The sequence below is a fragment of the Helianthus annuus genome, chromosome 11 (genome assembly GCF_002127325.2).
Source record: "Helianthus annuus cultivar XRQ/B chromosome 11, HanXRQr2.0-SUNRISE, whole genome shotgun sequence".
NCBI classification, from domain to species: domain Eukaryota; kingdom Viridiplantae; phylum Streptophyta; class Magnoliopsida; order Asterales; family Asteraceae; genus Helianthus; species Helianthus annuus.
The window spans coordinates 161,997,015-162,018,347 of NC_035443.2; the positions used below are offsets into that span (position 1 = coordinate 161,997,015).

General features: G+C 35.3%; 1 protein-coding gene across 1 annotated transcript; it reads right to left on the reverse strand.

Moving 5' to 3' along the window:
- Positions 1-10,464: 10,464 nt before the first annotated feature.
- LOC110888664 lies at positions 10,465-10,860 on the reverse strand. Its single transcript, XM_022136179.1, has one exon. The coding sequence runs from the start codon at positions 10,858-10,860 to the stop codon at positions 10,465-10,467; it is 396 nt and encodes a 131-aa protein (XP_021991871.1).
- Positions 10,861-21,333: the final 10,473 nt, after the last annotated feature.

A 21,333-nucleotide genomic window follows, 5' to 3' on the forward strand; every position in this document is an offset into this window, starting at 1 on the left:
ACTTTCAACCCAAAGTTTTCATCTTTTATAATTTAACACATCACTTTATTGTTTACAACTGTGGTCCCCCATACTTTTTATCTTTCGCAAGTTTTACGTTTCGTTCTAAATTTTGCGAGTTCACACGTCGTAGCGTGCATGTGAGGTTCAACGTTTTTTGCACTATTTTTTTCATATTTGACAGACCCATCACAACGTATCCATTTTTTCCCTTTTGACAAGTTCGCCGCAACAGGCGGGTCCTAGATCGACTAAGTTATTATTTTCTACGTTTTGCGTTTTCGGTTAATTTCTTCGCTTTAACACAATGTAACGGGTGTGCGTGGTTCAACGATTTTAAATCTGCTTTTCGTTCAGTGTAATTTTCACATTTTATCTATTTTATTTTTACGATGTTGAGAGTCGATGCCGTTGTTGCATTGGTGCTACTTGGCGCGGTTTTACGAACGTTTTTAACATATTAAATGTTGTACTAATATTTTGTTTTGTTTTACCCCTATACTTCATTTACTTAAAAACTATTTTTACGTGCATATTTTATGTACGGGTAGGTATAAATATGATTTGTTCTACATTCCGACATAAAACTTCTTTTATAGACGAGTCAGGTCAAATATAATACGTTTTCGTTTAAAGAAACCATTTTTAGGTGCATATTTTTATGTATGTTTTGGTATAAATTCAAGTTGTTTTAAGTTTCGACGTAAACTTTTTTGGTAAATGATTCATGTCAAATATAATATTTTTCGTGTTTATTTTATGTATGTTTCGTAAAGTTTGTTTCGAATCGAGCAGGGTCAATTTATGGTTTCTTTTTCTCCCCTTTTTTCAAAAGCTCTAATCAATCCCTTTCGATTACATGTGCAGATTTTCCTTCATACCCGTTACGTTTTCCTATGTATGAGTTGTGTCACATATAGTACGTTATGATTGTTCGATATGAATTTGATTTACTTTACGTTTGATCCAATTACAATGCTTATACATGTTACATTGAGTTCACTTGGATACGTCGAAATGTTTTTTCTATGGTTAATGCGTCATATAACGTTTGGACCAATCAATTCAATGTTTACGATATACCCGCGCCGCAACGCAGGCGGGTCTTAATCCTAGTTGTTATAAAACATTAAAATTTATTTCAAGAATATTCTTGTTTGATACTTTGGCGAATATCATCGTTTTCCGATAATAGAGCACAAAATGAATTATCATATTACTACTATACTAAAAGGTTATAACCCGTATGTTATACATGTTGAATAAATATAATTTTTAGGGCAGACCTTGATAATTCATTTACCTTTTTCGAGCTTGGAAAAACGTGCTCTTAGGCCTTAACGAAATTAGGTATTGGGCTAACTAAAGGTCTAAATCTAATACCAATGGGCTAATAACAAATTTAAACAATAAAAATAGTTTTGTAAGTGGGTCTGCCATTCGAAATATCGGGCACTGGCGATTTCAGTCCCTATGGTTTCACTTTCTTAACCATTTCACTCCACCTCGTAACCATTTAAGTTCTTGTACTAACAGAATAAATGGATTGAAATGGTTACGAAAATGAAACCACATGGACTGAAATGGTTACGAAAGTGAAACCACAAGACTGAAATCGCAATTTTTAAACTAATGGACTGAAATAGTGATTTTTGACAAACCACAGGGACGAAAACAATAATTAACTCTAAATTAAAAATGGTAATTATGTGAGATGCTAGAAAATTTGTACAACAAAACATGAACTTTTTATAAAGAAAGTTAATAATTTGCATGTTATTTTCTATAGTTTTATAAATTATAAGACTTAATACCGTAATCAATACTATATAATGAACCTAATCGATTTCAACTGAATTTCCCCTGTGTAATAAACCAGTTTCCGCCACCATAATGAACTCAATACCGTAATGAACCTAATCGATTTCAATCGTATTTCCCGCATGTAATAAACCAGTTTCCACCACTGTAACAAACTGAATCGATTTCAACCAAATTTCTCACGCGTAATAAACCGAGTTTCAGCCGCAACACATGAGAGTATACCACTAGTTACCATAATATATGATTTTATCTATCTACTTTTTATTTGAATTGATATTATTTCAATATAACTGATATTTGTTATCCTTTTAAACGAAAAATAAATGTGCGGCTATGTTGTTTGATATTTCTTGTACGTCTCATTATAACCTTTTTTTTTTTAAATAGAGCTTAATTTAAAATTAGATTGTAATGAATCGAAATAATACCATCGGTCCATCGGTACTGGTATTAATGTTATCATAATTAGTGTTGGTATTGTTTTTATGATTACACGTATCTTCATTCTTGTGAACAAAATTAGTGTCGGTATAGTTTTTTTGAATACACATCTTGTCATTCTTGTGGACTAATCAAGACTTTATTTTTAAGACTTTTTCTCTGTTGATATACGGAGTGCAAGTATCGTATCAAAACTGTAAGAACTGATACCGACCAAATTATCATTGCCAGGGGCGGATGTAGTAAGGAACAAGGGGTAGCCTCCGCTACCGCTTGATCGGAAAATTTTTGACGTTTTTAGTGTAAATTTTGGAAAAATTTAACGTTTTTTCGATTTCATTACCGCCTATTTATAAAACGTTACCGCTTGGTCGGAATCTTAGATCCGCCACTGATCATTGCATAATGAAATGATATCGATCAATCCGTTTACGTAATTGCATTACATATATCATCTTTGAGTTACCCGTGTAAAATGTACCAATAGTAAAAATAAATTTTATTTAATACAAAAAACCATTACAACATCCTATCATACTCTAAATACAAACCACTACATAACTAAAATCCATAAATGAAAAAAATTCAATCTGATATTGTGATAACTTACACCTTTATGACTTAAAGAGATTATTAAGAGGATTCACATTTGAGTCTTCATCTTTATATTTATCTTCAAAATTTGAAGATTTCGTCTATTTTACATCTTCATCTCTAAATTTTAAAGTATTGTGAATAGTAAATTTCTAATTATAGAGATTCACTATTCGTCATTTCTAATTTTCTATAAGAAAGAGAGATAATAATAAAAAGTTGTTTGTCAGTGAGATAGAGATAGAAAATGAATTGTGATAGGTTAAAAAAATTAAAAAAAAGGTGATATTTAGTTTAATTATAGAGATAGAGATAGAGATTCTAGTATGAATGCTCTCACCTTAAGCCAGTTGACGTTGATGAACACTATAAGAAAGAACTTAACATGTCGAACTAACTTCAAAACCGATTGTGAACACTATAAGAAAGAACTTAACATGTTGGATCAACTTATAAACCATATTTATACAATCTTATTTAAACAGGGAAACCAGGATTGAAATACATCTAGAGAGGGAAAACCAATTCAAGATCTCATCCACCATATCTTTTTGAAATCAAACCCCAAGATCAATGGATAAAACTTACACAGTATTTGCAGAATATGAATTAAAACACGGGAAATCAAAAGTATTGTGAATATATTTGCTACATAAGGGCTAAATCGGTATGTGTTATAGAAGGAAGAATTGCTCCTTTATATAAACAATTTAAGGATGATAGTAAATGTCCATAGTAACCTCGTGGATCCATAGACATGACTCGTGACATCAATAAATAAACTTTTAGGATAAAAAAGTTATCATCTAAAATATCCTTTAAATTGTTGGCAAATACCTTATTTAACATATGAGTTACCAAAATTAAAATGAAAATGATTTCGTTAGGCACCCTCTACTAGAATACATGTGCTAAAAGTAAGTACATATATGTGTGGGTGTTTGTACCATTCAACATCAAACGAAGTGGCGGACTAAGGACTTATTTGCTGGAAGTGCGGATACGGTGTTCAACCATATTTTCAAGGGATTTGGTCGGATTTTTTGTCTAAAATATACACTATTTTTTTCTATTTCAAGGGGTGCGGCCGCCCACCTTAGCCAAAGGGTGGGTCCGCCAATGATCGACTGTCGCCCTCTTCAATATCCCATTGTCTCCCTACATGTTCAGAGTGAATGGATGCTCGTAATAGCGGGTGACGGTGGCGGTGGGTGACGATGACGACAGTGGGCGGCGGACAACGGTGGTGGGTGGCATAGCCGGCTAAAGGGTCAGACTAGTAAAGCACTAGCTTTAGGCCCCCTTTCTTCCGGAGCCACCATTTTTTAAGATTTATTCTGATGTATACAAAAGTACTCTAATATATAAGCATGCTTATGATATTAATATGAGTTAATTACTATTTTCGTCCCTGAGGTTTGTCAAAAATAACGGTTTCAGTCCATTAGTTTAAAAATTGCGATTTCAGTCCATTAGTTTTACTTTCGTAACCATTTCAGTCCACCAATTTAACTCCCATCCATTTATTCTGTTAACTTTGGGTGAAATTACAAAATTGCCCTTATGATTTAATTAAAAAAAAACGCTAGTCACAGGTTTCGAACCTGTGACCTTTGCTTTGAAATGCGATTGTCAAACCAATAGGCCATGTATCAAACTTGTGAATGAATTCAAACTGTTTACCTTATAACATTGTATATTCATCATCATCTTCTCAAAACCTTTCACCTTTATCAATGGCTGGAGCTACACATAACCACACTCCACCATCCTCTGTTTTCTTCATTGTTCAACTTTGTTTGTTATTTTATAAGTTCTAATATGCAAGTGTTCAACTTCGTTTGTTATTTTATAAGTTTTAGTATAGAACAGAGAGTTCGAAAGCAAAATTCCATAGTTGTAATGTTGACATTGTTTGTGATTTCATAATTTTCAATATGACATAGCAAAGATCGAACATTTCATAGTTTTAAAGTTTACTCTGTTTGTGACTTGAAAAGGGAAAAAGACTTTGGTTGAGGGTCGAATTTCTGATACGTTTTTCTTTAAGTTTGTATTTGATACTATCATCGGTGATGATTCTTTATTTAACATTTTTATTTTTGTTTGTATTTGATGTCAAGATTGGTAGTTGTTCAAGTATTAGCTTTAGTGCGCTTCTTATTTTAGTGTTTAATTTTATCTGGGATGATTCTGATAGTCCGTATTCAAAATGGGTTGATTGAAAAAAAATGAAAAAGATTACAATGAGTTGGTAAAAAATGCGTGAAAGGTTGATAGTTGTTCAAGATTGGTAGTTGTTCAAGTATTAGCTTTGTTACTATTTTTTTTTATATTTAAAGAAAACAGAGGATGGTGGAGTGTGGTTATGTGTAGCTTCTGCCATTGATAAAGGTGAAAGGTTTAGGGAAGATGATGATGAATATGCAATGTTATATGGTAAACAGTTTGAATTCATTCACAAGTTTGATACATGGCCTAATGGTTTGACAATCGCATTTCAAAGCAAAGGTCAGAGGTTCGAAACCTGTGACCAGCGTTTTTTTAATTAAACCATAGGGGCAATTTTGTAATTTCACCCAAAGTTAACAGAATAAATGGATGGGAGTTAAATTGGTGGACTGAAATGGTTACGAAAGTGAAACTAATGGACTGAAATCGCAATTTTTAAACTAATGGACTGAAACTGTTATTTTTGACAAACCTCAGGGACGAAAACAGTAATTAACTCTATTAATATTAACCACATATACTTTATAGTTTATACTCAAGTAGTTATAATGATCTCGAGGTCTTTTCCTTTCGGTCTACTATTGTATCACTCTATATTCATGTTTCTAAGCCCTTGTTTGTATCAAAACAACCATAGTATTATTTATTAAGAGACATAAAGCAAAAAAAAAGTTCTTTTTAACCGAAGGGTCACATTTTTTGACTTTGATTTGGACCTCCTAAAAGGTTGAGCCTAAACGTAATTCCCCCTAGACAATAAAATATGTTTACATGAGGAGGAACATATTTACTAGTTATATCATCCGCAATCGCCTGAATCTCGAGACGCTCTTTAAACCAATCATATACTTTATATGAGACTTTCATCTCGTACAACTCAAGCAAAAACACCCAAATACTGGTTGGAACAGATGTTTAATAGAAAGTTTGATACTTCTTACTTTCCGATTCAATCTGCTAGGAAGATACGAATAAAAAAATCCGAAAGTTATTCTTTGTGGTGATAATACCAAAATTTCAAGTTGGCTCAGTCGTCTTTATCTTAATCCTTACGGGCCTCTTGAATTATCTCTTGGCCCTGGTGGGTGGCGGAGGTGGGTGGTGGCGACGATGGTGGGTTTGTTAATGAGATATTTCCACTTCTTATTATTGCATACCAGACGCTACATAGGAGTATCTTAATTTTCCATTAATAAAAAAACCAATCTTATCTCCTAAACCTTGAAAATTCGGGAGTTACATTTTGTTACCATAATAACAATTTAAGCAGATAATGTTATGTGAAATTTGATCACTTTTTATCATTTTAAGTCGGTAATAATAATAATTCGTATACTTATAAACCTTAAATATACTAGGCAATGGCATGACATATCACGAGCAAATATGTACGAATTCTAAGTTAAGGCTAAACAAGTCTAGCATAAACAACCTTTTTATTTATATCACTAGATTATTAGACCCGTGTACTACACGGGTTTAAGGATATAAATTTATAAAGTATTTAATTTTATATTCTCTTAAAAAATTTACATACGTGAATTTTTTACCATAGATGACGCAACAGTTGGTAATGTGTAAAAACTGATTCTTTTAGAAACAAACCAACTTTACATAGAAATTGTCATATACTTTTATTTATCTTCATGGCAAAACATATGACGAGAGGAAACTATCTTCCTTTTAATTTAAACAGAATCTTCTGTTTGGCGGTATTAAACGAAATCTAAGGATAAACGTTCAAGTGGCAGTATTACTTCCGGATAATATGAGTGCCTCAATAACCTGATCACCCAGTGAAAGGACCTGTAGTTGAGTTCCATTACATAAACCATTCTTTTGTTCAATATTTCTTGAAAACGTCACTGGAACACTGACCTTTGGTAATTATCAATGGTTTTGCAAGCCTAAAAATATAACTCCATTTAGGACATCCGACCAGTGTAGACTTGCATCAAAATTATTATGAAGATATTCTATCCTTAAACCCGTTTATTACATGGGTCTAATAACATTAAAAGTGTTTTCAAAGCATGGAAGAAAACCGGTTTTCAAATATCGGATTAACCTATTCTTTACCATTTTTATTATTATAATATAAAATAATAATTTATTTAATAGATGTTTTAAACATATAGTAGAAAAATCCTTTCAAAGAATAAGAATGTATTGTCACATTGATATTATTTATTATAAGTAGAAATATTATTAATAATTAACTATATATTTTAGATAACTTAAAAGTAAATAATCATTATCTAAGTAAACAATAAAATATTTATTAGTATTAAGTTGTTAAGAATTTTTTGTTTGTTTTGTATTAATTAATTAATTAATTAATTAATTAATAATAATAGTAAATTGAAGGAAAAAATAACATGTGGCATTAAGTAGGCTTTTGTTTTAATATAAGAATGCCATGTGGCATTAAGTATAGTTTGTTATTAGTATTAGATTTTCAGGTTAACTGTTGCATTGTATTATTATCCGATGATTAAAAATGATTTTACAGTTAGAATTCGGAAAAGAACAAAATCCGTTACATGATAAGATCTTAGATCTTTTTTTTTGAACGGCAAATTTTGGATCACTGACGGATCACTGGAGTATTATCGTGCCACCAGCGGAACCATCCGATCATATCCATCTCCACTAGGCATAAAGCCTTTACACCAATTCAGGAGGAAACCCAATAAATATGGGAAAACCCCCTTTGTGGGAATCGAACCCAGGACCTATTGGTCCTAAAGCCTTATCCCACCCCCAAGATACCACTAGGCTATAAAGCCATGGGTGATAAGATCTTAGATCTTAATTTCAGTTATACGACACTCAAGTCAAGTTGCAACCATATTATCAGAAAATGGATGGGCCAAATTCACTCCTTTTTTTTTTTTTTTTTTACTTTTTTCACCTCTTTTCAAAAAGAGTAAACTTTCGTTTTACTCTCTGTGTTTTGGTTGCTTTAACGGTTTTGTCTTAATCCTTTAAAAATAGTTATTTTACTCCATGATCTATAAAGCTTATCTCTATTTCACTCCCTGCCCCTAACGCCATCCAATTCAACTATTAAAACCATTTATTCCCACTCAAACTTATTAATTTCCCTATATAATTTTCACACATTTTCTCTCTCTACACCATTCCCCTGCATCTCTCTCTATACTATACCAACCCACCCACACCATTAGACACCACCCCCAACCCACCGAACAACAATCACCACCGCCTTCCACCATCTCCACGCGACAACTACCACCACCACCACCACCACCACCCTGGAGCGGATCAATACACAGCTATGATTGGTGATTTGAGGTTGGCAAAGAGGGCAAAACAGAACAAAAAGGGGAAGTTGATTGTTCCTTATTGGAGGGGCTAGTGGCGAAACTTGAATTTTTCGGCCGAGGGGGGGGGGGAAACGTATATACCCAAAAATTTCTATAGAACCGGGGGGGGGGGGGGGGCGAAAACGTATATACCCACAAATTTCTATACGAAAACTACATATATAACACTACTGAGCGAAAAATTCAGGGGGGGGGGGCCCTCGTGTATTATACGGATTGAATAAATGTAATTTTATAAACTAAATAATAAAAAAATATATCTTTAAAAATCTCGTTTATTACACGGGTTAAATAAATGTAATTTTATATACCAAATAATAAAACAATATATATTTAAAAATCTCGTTTATTACATGGGTTAAATAAATGTAATTTTATATATTAAATAATAAAAAAGTTATATTTTTAAGAAGCCGGTGTATTGTACGGGTTGAGTAAATTTAATTTTATATATTAAATAATGAAAAAAGTTACATTTTTATGAATCTCATGTGTTATACGGGTTGAGTACATGTAATTTTATATACCAAACAATAAAAGGTTATATTTTTATAAACCCTGTGTATTATATGGATTGAATAAATCTAATTTTATATACTATATAATAAAAAAAAGTTATATTTTTAAAAACCCCATGCATTATATGAGTTGCATAAATATAATTTTGTATAGTAAAAAATAAAAATGGTATATCTTTAAAACACCTCGTTTATTACACAGGTTGAATGAATCTAATAAAAATTTATATCTTTAAAAAAACTAACGGATATACTCGATATACGATGGATGAGGTGATTGCGGTGATGGTTCTTATAAATCTCACGTAAACATAGTGATTACCGCTTTTGTTTACCCCTTATAAACATTTTTGAAATAGGTTCTACCCTTAACTACTTTAGTTTAATAAAATAAATAAATCATTTACATTATATTAATTTATATTTAGCGTACATCTTTTGTTAAATTTAGGATAAATAATTTTGAAATCTAATAAATATTTTAAAATATTATATTATCTTCTATACGAATTATTTAATTTATATTAAATTTAATTTTATAATTATCTTTTAATTGATATTAATTATCTATAAAAAATAGATGGCTTCAATGATGACACGTGCCCCCCCCCCATTGGTTTCTTTATTATATAGTATTAGCGGTAAGACCCGTGTGCAAACACGGGTCATTTCTTAGAAAACCATGCTTAACACATATTGACAGAGAGTAAAAAAATAATTAGTGCAGACTTACAAAATTGATATAAATTAATGGTCAATAGGTTTATTCAACAACAATTCTATTATGTTGATAGCAAACCACTGTTGTCTATTAACTGTTAAAAACTTATGTTGCTTTCCAACAGACTTTCCTAGAAACTGTCATCCGTTATCTCCAACAGAGCTTGCCAGATGGATAGATAGTAACTATCAGATGTTTGTCAACCCATGTTAAAAAGGTCAGTCAACAGAAATTACAAAGGTTAGTAAACAAATGTTAAGAGAATAATGTTATTAACAAATAATTTCGTACTCTCATTAAAAATGAGAGTTGCAAACTTGTTACTACAACGCCAGATATAAACATTTTCACAACATGTGTTCTCAGGATAGGCTTAATGCAGAGCAAGTATCATATGCTTTCAAAATGTTGTATTGCTTTCCAACAAACATTTGCTAACAACAGTTCCTCCATTATACCCAACAGACGTTGGCAGGTTGACAAATGTTTAGTATCATCATAGATTTTGTAAAACTTCTTTGTAAACCACATTAGTAGTGGTTGTACAGACTCGTTTCTCTTTATCACAAATCAAAATTTTCAACCCCTTCCTACTTTTTACTCTAGATACAGCAACATAGACCTGGCCATGACTAAACACTGGACGTGGAAGATATAAACCAACATGCTCCAATGATTGTCCTTGACTTTTATTTACTGTCATAGCAAAACACAGTGAAAGTGGGAATTGTCTTCGAGAAATCTTCACTGGTATTCTTTTGTTAGAAGGTGTCATCTTCAGTCTTCAAATCAAAGTATGATGACCTATATTAGTCCCTGTGATAATTTTTGCTTGAATCACAACTTTTCCAAGCCTTGTGACTTGTAAACGTGTACCATTACACAATCCATTTGACTGATCAATGTTTCTGAGTAGCATCACTGGAGCACCAAGTTTCAGTACTAATTTATGGTTAGGTAAACTAGATAAACGAAGATTGTTTAACACATCAGGAGGAAACAATGTCATATTAAGCTCTGATTCTTCTTCAGATTGGCATAAACTATCTGAACTAAAATAAACATTTTCTTCACCAGGCAGACTCTCTAACAACTCTTTATTTATTGAATCCACTACTTCATTAGTTGGAGCAAGCGCTCTTTGTTGGAAATACGTTAAATCCCACAAAAACTTATTCATGTCCGGATATATAAATGAAATGGAGAAAAAATAGGATTGACTTGGTCATGAATAAGTAAATCATCTGGTATTTCAATATCCATCTCACCATCATTTTCTTCACCAAGCAGACCATCACCAAGCTTTAAAATCCATTCTCCAAATTCCTTTATTTCTTTCAAATCTGCTTCCTGACAACCAACTCCTAATCTCATATTCTCAGTTAGCTTTAGTACTTGACAGTACCGCCATATATAAGAAGAATTCAAAGAAGCATTGACTATCATTGTTCTGGCACCTTTAGTGATGACCATAAGAATTTGTCTAAAATCACCACCAAATAGAATGACCTTTCCCCCAAACGGCTTGGATTCCATGTTCGATTAACTAGAACGTGATATGTCTCTCATTGTTCTATCAAGAGCCTCGAAACAATGCTTGTGAGTCATAGGTGCTTCATCCCAAATAATCAAAGTTACTCTTTTAATTAAATCACCTAACTCAGTATTAGGCTCTATCGAACATATTGAATTCTCATTAATGTTGATTGGAATTACAAACCTTGAATGAGCAGTTCTACCACCATCCAACAAAAGTGAAATAATTCCACTGGATGCAACATTCAATACAACTTCACCTTTTGATCGTAATGCAGCTGAGAATGTCTTCCAAATAAACGTCTTTCCAGTTCCACCATAACCATATACAAAAAACACACCTCCATCACCTTTTCCAGTCGCTTCCATAACAATTTTATATATCTTTTCCTGTTCTGTAGTTAAAAACTTTACATAACCATCATGTTCCCTTTGAAGAGCTAGTCTGTCATACGATAATTCTTTCATTATCAATCGATTGTTCGAGGATGAAACATAATTGTCTGGAACACTTGGCATATCATCAAAATTTCTCACTGTACTTCCATTGGTAAGTAGCAACTTTTCAATTTTAGATAGACAGATATTTTCAAGTTCTTCTTGTTGAAGATCTAAATCTAAAACAAATTTTGAAAAAAAGTATTAGTTTTTCCCAATAACAGAGTTATTACATAATTGTACTGTAGTTGTATATAACTTTAATAAAATAATCACATTACCTGCAATACCAGTTATCTTTCATTGCTAATACAGAATGTCTTCACATAACAGGGACTTCGTTTCTGACCAAAAGACACCAGGATGAGATATCGAATTTAATAGCAACAACATTACAAAAAAAGTCCTCAAGAAATCTCTGGTTGACCATCTGCTAGCTTCTTTGATAGCATTAACATATTCCTTATCATCATCCAACAGTCCACGTGCAAAACATGCATCTTTAAATGTTTGAAAAACCTGCCCATCAACTGTTTTTATATCTTCAAAACAGGTTGGTCCCTTAATATGATTCAGTCAAATCCTTAGGTAATAGCAATCACCAAGTGATGGTGGGACATAATGTATCCTCCCAATTGATCCATACGGATGCTTTCTTCGATTCCATTTACGATTTTTAGCATTCCATACATAAAATCCCGGAAACTGAACATACCTTAATGTCCTGGCAAATTCATCGACTTTATTACAATTCATCCACTCTGTGAACATTGTCATTTTCACAGTTGAGTCATAACAATATCACATAAATTATCATGATAGTTATACACAATACTCTGACCATCTTCACAATAAAAAAGGTAATACTTCAACAGCTGGAGATCTATAATGTATATCATACTTGAATATTCTCCAAGCAGCTTCACAAGCAGAGATATATCTACAATCAAGGTATGCTTTTATCTCATCTACAGCTACAGTCTGTTCCGTATCATTCTTGGTGCTATTGGCTTGAAAAACAGAAGCAGTGACTCTATCAGGCCCCTTATTAATATATTTAAACAAATATTTGATAGAACCTGACTGGTTGCACCATTCAACGTTAACGTGGCATTGATATTTTCTGAGCAGGAGAGCATTGTAAGGAACTACAAATCTATTATCAAGTGTCACACCATTCTTTACTACTGTATTACTTGTTTGACAACGGCGATAGACAGGATATCCTTCAGAAAAATCACAAGTCTCTCCTACATATTTTTTGGGAAACTTTTTAGAACATTTTTGCTGAACCATACATGGACAAAATGGGTTGTCTATACCACATGGTCCATGAATTATAAATTGCTTGACAAGCTCATATAATTCAGGATCTCTTTCTTTATCTGGTATCTCAGCACTAATAACACGATCAATATCAGATGCAGTTGGAAATTTGCTTTCAGCACCCAAGAACAAACATATGTGAGCATGTGGTAGTCCACGCTTCTGAAATTCCACTGTATACCTAACTGAAAATTTTCAACAGTGAGCTGTTAGATAAATATAATTAGATGTTCAAAGTAAAAAATATAACCAAAGGGTACCTGCTTGTATATCACCAAAGAATTTATCTTTCTTGAAATCTTTTATAAGATGATCCAATTTACACTTGAATAATCTAGAGATAATGTAACACCCCGAAAATATAAAACTTTATATCAGAATTATATAAAGTATAAATAAATGAGAATTCACCAACTAGAAATTTTAACCTAGTTGGTTAATTGTTTAGAAATAACCTATAGTAGAAATTAAAAGCCACTAAATTAAATGTTGTTTAAAATGGAGGGACTTAATTTGCCAAAGTTTAAAACTTGAGTTACTAAATTAGTAAAACAAAACCAAACACCCCATTTTGAGGTGTTGGTCGACCAGGAGCAAGAAAAGGGGCGATCCCCACTTCTCAAACCCTAAATTCTGCTTAAACTCTCAATTGAAGGAGCAAATCTGGTCCAAACGAAAATCCAAGCTTAGAATCGTGATCCTCATCGCAAGAGGATTATAAGGTATGTGAAATTTAATGAAAACTCTTAGCTTGGAATTCTCATGAATTGGGGAAAAATCTGAGATTCTAGTTGCATGTTCGTCTTATGATGATTTAGGCATAACTATGGTGTTTAGAGACAAACCCTAGACAAATAGAGGCTGAAATCATGTAGAATTTTGATGGAAACTATGATCACCATTATAGGTGATTAATGGGTTATGTGAATTGGAATGAACACTAGGAAATAGATTGTTAATCTAGTGTAATTTGGTAATATTGAGATGATTTCAGCAATTAGGAGCTTACAATCATGTAAAATGGTGAATTTATGTGAAATTATGGCTAAACGATAAACTATAGATGTGATGTATAATTATGTAAAAATCTGCTCAAGAAGTGTTTGTTGAAATGCCTCTATGAAGGCTTAAAACTGAAATTCCAAGTTTAAACGCATAATCATGATGTTTAGTGTATTATGCGAATGATGATTTGAAAAGAGAGTTCTAAACATATGATAATTGAACTCAATAGGAACGGGCGCAGGAGCGTCAAGCGGACAAGCGGGTGGCGAACCACGTAAAAAAGGGCTACTTTGAAGGTATGTAACTTGACCCGTTACATTAAGTAGATTTTGATAATCACATAATGCGTAATAGAATTTTTAGAATAAGAGTTGTTGAATTTAAGCGAAGATGACGCTACATTGAATAATAGGTCAAAGTTGGTTAGAACTCGTTGGTAGTCGTTAAAAAGGGAGGATTCCTTAGACGAGCCAAACGGGTCGAATAATCAAAATAAGGCATGGTTAATGTCTCGGAATATAATGGATTGATCTTTGATATTGGTTGGTTGATAACATATTAAAAATACAAGAATTTAGAATATAAGTATGCTAGAAAGCAAAACCCGGAATTTGGGGTTGAGCATAAAGAACAATTTAAACAACATATGGATGCCCAGGGACTACCGTAAATTACGGTGGTACCGTAATTTACGGTAGAGGTCATTTGTTTACGGTGGTTTGCCCCTGTCTTACGGCAAACCAAAATTTTTCAGGACCTACCGTAATTTACGGTGACACCGTAAATTACGGTGGAACCTGCAAACTTGCAATTTAATATTCGTAATCAGAAGTTAGTTCTCGTGTTTATATATTATTTATTAACATCAAAACTAATGTTTTAATGGTTTTGACCATAGGTGACGTAATGGATCTTACGGATGGCGGTCGAGCGAATGATGAAGAACCGAACACTACATTTTGAAAGCTTCCGCAATGTTTTAAATCTTTAGTAGTCTTATGTATGAATTGTAATTACTTGTTAAACTACTTTTGGTATGTTTTAACTTATACACTAGTCGACTAAGGTTGACGTACTTAAGGACTCCGTTAACGGATGTTATGTTACTAAAATAATATTTTGATAAAATTGGTGTATTTTATTATTAAAATCAAGTGAAAAATTTAAGGGTGTTACAAGTTGGTATCAGAGCTTAAGGTTGTCAACAAAGTGTTCGGTTCAAGCTTGATCGATCGTCCGGTAAGAATTAACTTATTATGTTAGTAGATTAGGTCTTATGTAAGGAATGAGGAACGAATTGATATGCATGGGAAGAGTGTGTTAACACACTCAAACCCGGAAAGTGCATTAAATGTGAACGGTTAAAGCAAGTTAGGAACTTGGCTAAACCGAAACAAACAAAGCAATGTCATAAATGAAATGTTTAACGCTTGATGTAAACATTTCAGTTTCAAGATGTCGAAAGGAAGCAATAATGATCCGGTGCCGACAAGCACCGAACAAATGAAAGAAATAATTGCCGAGGAAGTAGGAAAGGTAATTGAAGGCAGTCTATCTGGGTTTATAGACAAGATTCAAGGTACGGTGTTGTCACTCGTAGAAGAACGAGTTAAAAGGTTGGAGGATACGGTCAACCTTATGAAAGACAAGACTGGAGAACGTAAAGGGTGCTCATACAAAGAATTCATGGCGTGTAAACCGCCAATCTATAACGGGGAGGTTGACCCGATAATTTGCCAAAGATGGATAAGCGATGTTGAAGGAGTGTTTGAACGAACCCATTGTGACGTAGGTGATTTTGTTGCTTACGGAACGGGTCAATTGAGAAATCAAGCCAAGGATTGGTGGGATAACAAGAAGAAAGAAATGGGAGCCGAAGCGGCGAGGGTTATGACTTGGGACGAGTTTAAGGTACCATTCCTTAAACACCACAGTCCCAAAGCGGTTATTAACAGAATCAAAGAAGAATTCAGCCAGCTGAGACAAAAGGGTGAAACAATCGATAAGATCACGGGCATTTTCATGGATAAGCTCAGATTTTGTGATGAGCTAGTCACCACTGAAGAACAAAAGATATATTACTATTACAATATGTTGAGTGCTGAATACCGGGAATTTATGACTCCGTCAAAATACGAGACCCTCACGGAGATTATCAACACCGCCCGGGAACGTGAAATCGAGTTAAAGAAACAAGTGGAAAGAGGTGAGCGAAGGGCACACGATGTAAATCCAAGCCCTACAAAGAAAGCCCGAACGGGAGAATCGGGAAAGAAAGGGGATGCTAAGGGTGGGTTGCCAAATTGTAAAGTTTGCGGGAAAGGACACAAGGGGGAATGTCGATTCAAAGACAAGCCATGCCCCATATGTAATAAGACGGGGCACACGGCCTCGCTATGCCCGGGAAAAGTATCAGTTTGCTACAATTGCTATCAACCCGGCCATAAAAAGTCCGAATGCCCGGACTTAGTTGGAAAGAAAGACGCGAAGGAGTCTCCAGCAGAAGCCCCCAAAGCAAAGGCTAGGTCCTTCCAACTTACCGCAGCTGAAGCGAAAACAGAACCCGATGTGGTTTCAGGTATATTCACGATTAACTCAATTCCAGCACGTGTATTGTTTGATACGGGTGCGAATAAATCCTTCATTTCGAATGGGTTTATTCGACATCCTTCATTTGTATTGACAAAATTGCATGTGCCCTTAGAGGTTGAAATAGGGGACAATAAAAGTTTTATAGTTTGTGATGTCTGTCGAGGCTGTAAATTAAGCATCGATGATGAGGAATACTTGATAGACTTAATCCCGATGTCAATGGGGGAATTTCAAGTAGTCGTCAGGATGGATTGGCTAGCCCAGCACCATGCAAAAGTCGTGTGTTTCCGCAAAGAGATTAAATTAACATCTCCGAGCTGGAAACACGTTACCATTTATGGCGAAAAAGGAGGTAACCCCATAGTGTGCTCAATGATGAAAGCTCACAAGCTTATGAAGCGAGGATGCAAGGCGTTCATGATATACGCAAATGAGCCCGAGAAAGAATCACGGAAGATTGAAGATATACCAGTAGTAAGAGACTTTCAAGATGTATTCCCGGAGGATTTACCGGGAATACCGCCTGAACGGGAAGTGGAGTTCGGAATCGAATTGATTCCGGGCGCAAAACCCGTAGCCAAAGCTCCATACCGACTCGCACCGTCGGAGTTACAAGAGTTGATGTCCCAAATCCAAGACTTGCTTGATAAGGGATTCATCAGGCCGAGTGTGTCTCCTTGGGGCGCACCGGTGTTGTTCGTTAGAAAGAAAGACGGAAGCATGCGTATGTGTATCGATTACCGGGAGTTAAACAAACTCACGGTAAAGAATCGATACCCGCTTCCGAGGATAGATGATTTGTTCGACCAATTGCAAGGTGCGAACTGGTTTTCAAAGATTGACCTTAGATCTGGGTATCACCAACTAAGGGTCAAAGAAGAAGACGTACCGAAAACGGCTTTCCGCACAAGATACGGACATTATGAATTCCTCGTAATGTCATTTGGGCTAACAAATGCACCCGCGGCTTTCATGGACCTCATGAACCGGGTTTGCAAGCCAATTTTAGACAAGTCGGTCATCGTGTTTATCGATGATATCTTGGTGTATTCGAAAAGTGAAGCTGAACACGCAAATCACTTACGAGAAGTGTTAGCGACACTTAGACGAGAAAGGCTGTATGCGAAGTTCTCTAAGTGTGCCTTTTGGTTACGAGAGGTACAATTTCTTGGCCACGTCATAAGTGCCGACGGAGTATTGGTGGATCCGTCCAAGATTGAGGCTGTGTCAAAATGGAATCACCCGAAGAACCCTTCGGAAATTAGAAGCTTTTTGGGGCTTGCAGGATACTATAGGAGATTCATTCAAGATTTCTCCAAGATTGCGTTACCGCTAACAAAGCTAACCCAAAAGAAAGAGAAGTTTATTTGGGGTGTCGATCAAGAAAGAGCGTTTCAGACGCTAAAAGAGAAGTTAACACAAGCTCCGGTACTGACATTGCCGGACGGGGTCGAAGATATGGTAGTTTATTCGGATGCTTCACTGTCGGGCTCGGATGCGTTTTGATGCAGCGGGGCAAAGTTATAGCTTATGCCTCGAGACAATTGAAAATACATGAGAAGAAATATCCTACACACGACCTTGAATTGGCTGCGGTGGTATTTGCCTTAAAAATATGGAGGCACTACCTATACGGGGTAAAGTGCACCATATACACCGATCACAAGAGTTTAAAATACTTCTTCGATCAGAAAGAGTTAAATATGCGACAAAGGCGATGGCTGGAAACGGTGAAAGACTACGATTGTGAAATACATTATCACCCCGGAAAGGCTAATGTGGTGGCGGATGCTCTGAGCAGAAAAGCGGACTATGTCCCAATACGAGTTAGATCGATGCAACTCGTGGTGACCTCGGGTATACTTGAACGTATTCGAGAGGCGCAATTAGAAGCAATGAAGGAAGAGAATTGGAAGAAGGAAAGAATTATAGGTCAGTTGAAGGATTTGTCGGATGGGAATGACGGGTTGAAGACTCGATCCGGAAGGATATGGGTCCCACATACCTGTGGAGTGAAGACGCTTCTACTTAACGAAGCTCATAAATCCCGTTACTCAATTCATCCGGGAACGACCAAGATGTACAATGATTTGAAGCAAAACTATTGGTGGCCCGGAATGAAAAGGGATGTAGTGAGACATGTAGAAAAATGCTTGACATGTTTACAAGTCAAGGCGGAACATCAGAAACCATACGGCAAACTCCAACCGTTAGAAATTCCGGTTTGGAAATGGGAACATATTACAATGGACCTATTAACCAAGTTGCCTAAAACGAGCCGTGGTTTTGATGCCATATGGGTAGTGGTAGATAGATTGACGAAGAGTGCTCACTTCATCCCGATCCGTGAGACTTATACGTCAGAAAAGATGTCAGAGGTTTACACGAATGAAATAATAGCACGTCATGAGGTGCCGGTATCCATTGTGTCTGATAGGGATACCCGGTTTACTTCGAAATTTTGGCAGGAATTCCAAGAACAAATGGGGACTAAGTTATTCATTAGCACTGCTTATCATCCACAAACGGATGGGCAGAGTGAAAGAACAATACAAACATTGGGAGATATGCTGCGGGCGTGCATTATTGACTTCGGAGGTAGTTGGGATGTCCATCTACCCTTGGTCAAATTTGCATATAACAATAGCTATCACACGAGCATTAAAATGGCCCCGTATGAACTGTTGTATGGCCGAAAATGTCGAACCCCGGTATGTTGGGGAGAAGTGGGTCCACGAGGGAAAGCACCTACTGATATAATCCGAACTACAAATAAGAAAATTGACATAGTTCGGGCACACTTGAAAGCGGCTCAAGACAGGCAAAAGGCGTATGCGGATAAAAGGAATAGGCCAATTGAATTTCAGGTTGGAGACATGGTTATGCTGAAAGTTTCCCCATGGAAAGGCATAATTAGATTCCGAAAAAGGGGGAAACTAAGCCCAAGATTTATTGGGCCATTCAGGATCACTGAACGGGTTGGTAAAGTAGCTTATCGTCTCGAATTACCCGAGGAGTTGAGTGGGATTCATAACACGTTCCACGTGTCGCACCTCCGAAAATGTTTGGCCGACGAAACTGCTCATATCCACTATGATGATATCGAGGTGGATAACAGCCTCAACTATGCAGTAAAACCAATTGCGATTTTAGAACGTAAGGAGAAAAGTTTGAGGAACAAGGTGATTAACCAAGTCAGGGTCAAATGGGAGCACAGGAAAGGTTCGGACACCACGTGGGAGCCCGAAGAGGAGATGCGACGCCTCCACCCAACATTATTTGGTACGTACTTTGGTTTCGGGGACGAAACCCTTTTAAGGGGGGTGGACTTGTAACACCCCGAAAATATAAAACTTTATATCAGAATTATATAAAGTATAAATAAATGAGAATTCACCAACTAGAAATTTTAACCTAGTTGGTTAATTGTTTAGAAATAACCTATAGTAGAAATTAAAAGCCACTAAATTAAATGTTGTTTAAAATGGAGGGACTTAAGTTGCCAAAGTTTAAAACTTGAGTTACTAAATTAGTAAAACAAAACCAAACACCCCATTTTGAGGTGTTGGTCGACCAGGAGCAAGAAAAGGGGCGATCCCCACTTCTCAAACCCTAAATTCTGCTTAAACTCTCAATTGAAGGAGCAAATCTGGTCCAAACGAAAATCCAAGCTTAGAATCGTGATCCTCATCGCAAGAGGATTATAAGGTATGTGAAATTTAATGAAAACTCTTAGCTTGGAATTCTCATGAATTGGGGAAAAATCTGAGATTCTAGTTGCATGTTCGTCTTATGATGATTTAGGCATAACTATGGTGTTTAGAGACAAACCCTAGACAAATAGAGGCTGAAATCATGTAGAATTTTGATGGAAACTATGATCACCATTATAGGTGATTAATGGGTTATGTGAATTGGAATGAACACTAGGAAATAGATTGTTAATCTAGTGTAATTTGGTAATATTGAGATGATTTCAGCAATTAGGAGCTTACAATCATGTAAAATGGTGAATTTATGTGAAATTATGGCTAAACGATAAACTATAGATGTGATGTATAATTATGTAAAAATCTGCTCAAGAAGTGTTTGTTGAAATGCCTCTATGAAGGCTTAAAACTGAAATTCCAAGTTTAAACGCATAATCATGATGTTTAGTGTATTATGCGAATGATGATTTGAAAAGAGAGTTCTAAACATATGATAATTGAACTCAATAGGAACGGGCGCAGGAGCGTCAAGCGGACAAGCGGGTGGCGAACCACGTAAAAAAGGGCTACTTTGAAGGTATGTAACTTGACCCGTTACATTAAGTAGATTTTGATAATCACATAATGCGTAATAGAATTTTTAGAATAAGAGTTGTTGAATTTAAGCGAAGATGACACTACATTGAATAATAGGTCAAAGTTGGTTAGAACTCGTTGGTAGTCGTTAAAAAGGGAGGATTCCTTAGACGAGCCAAACGGGTCGAATAATCAAAATAAGGCATGGTTAATGTCTCGGAATATAATGGATTGATCTTTGATATTGGTTGGTTGATAACATATTAAAAATACAAGAATTTAGAATATAAGTATGCTAGAAAAGCAAAACCCGGAATTTGGGGTTGAGCATAAAGAACAATTTAAACAACATATGGATGCCCAGGGACTACCGTAAATTACGGTGGTACCGTAATTTACGGTAGAGGTCATTTGTTTACGGTGGTTTGCCCCTGTCTTACGGCAAACCAAAATTTTTCAGGACCTACCGT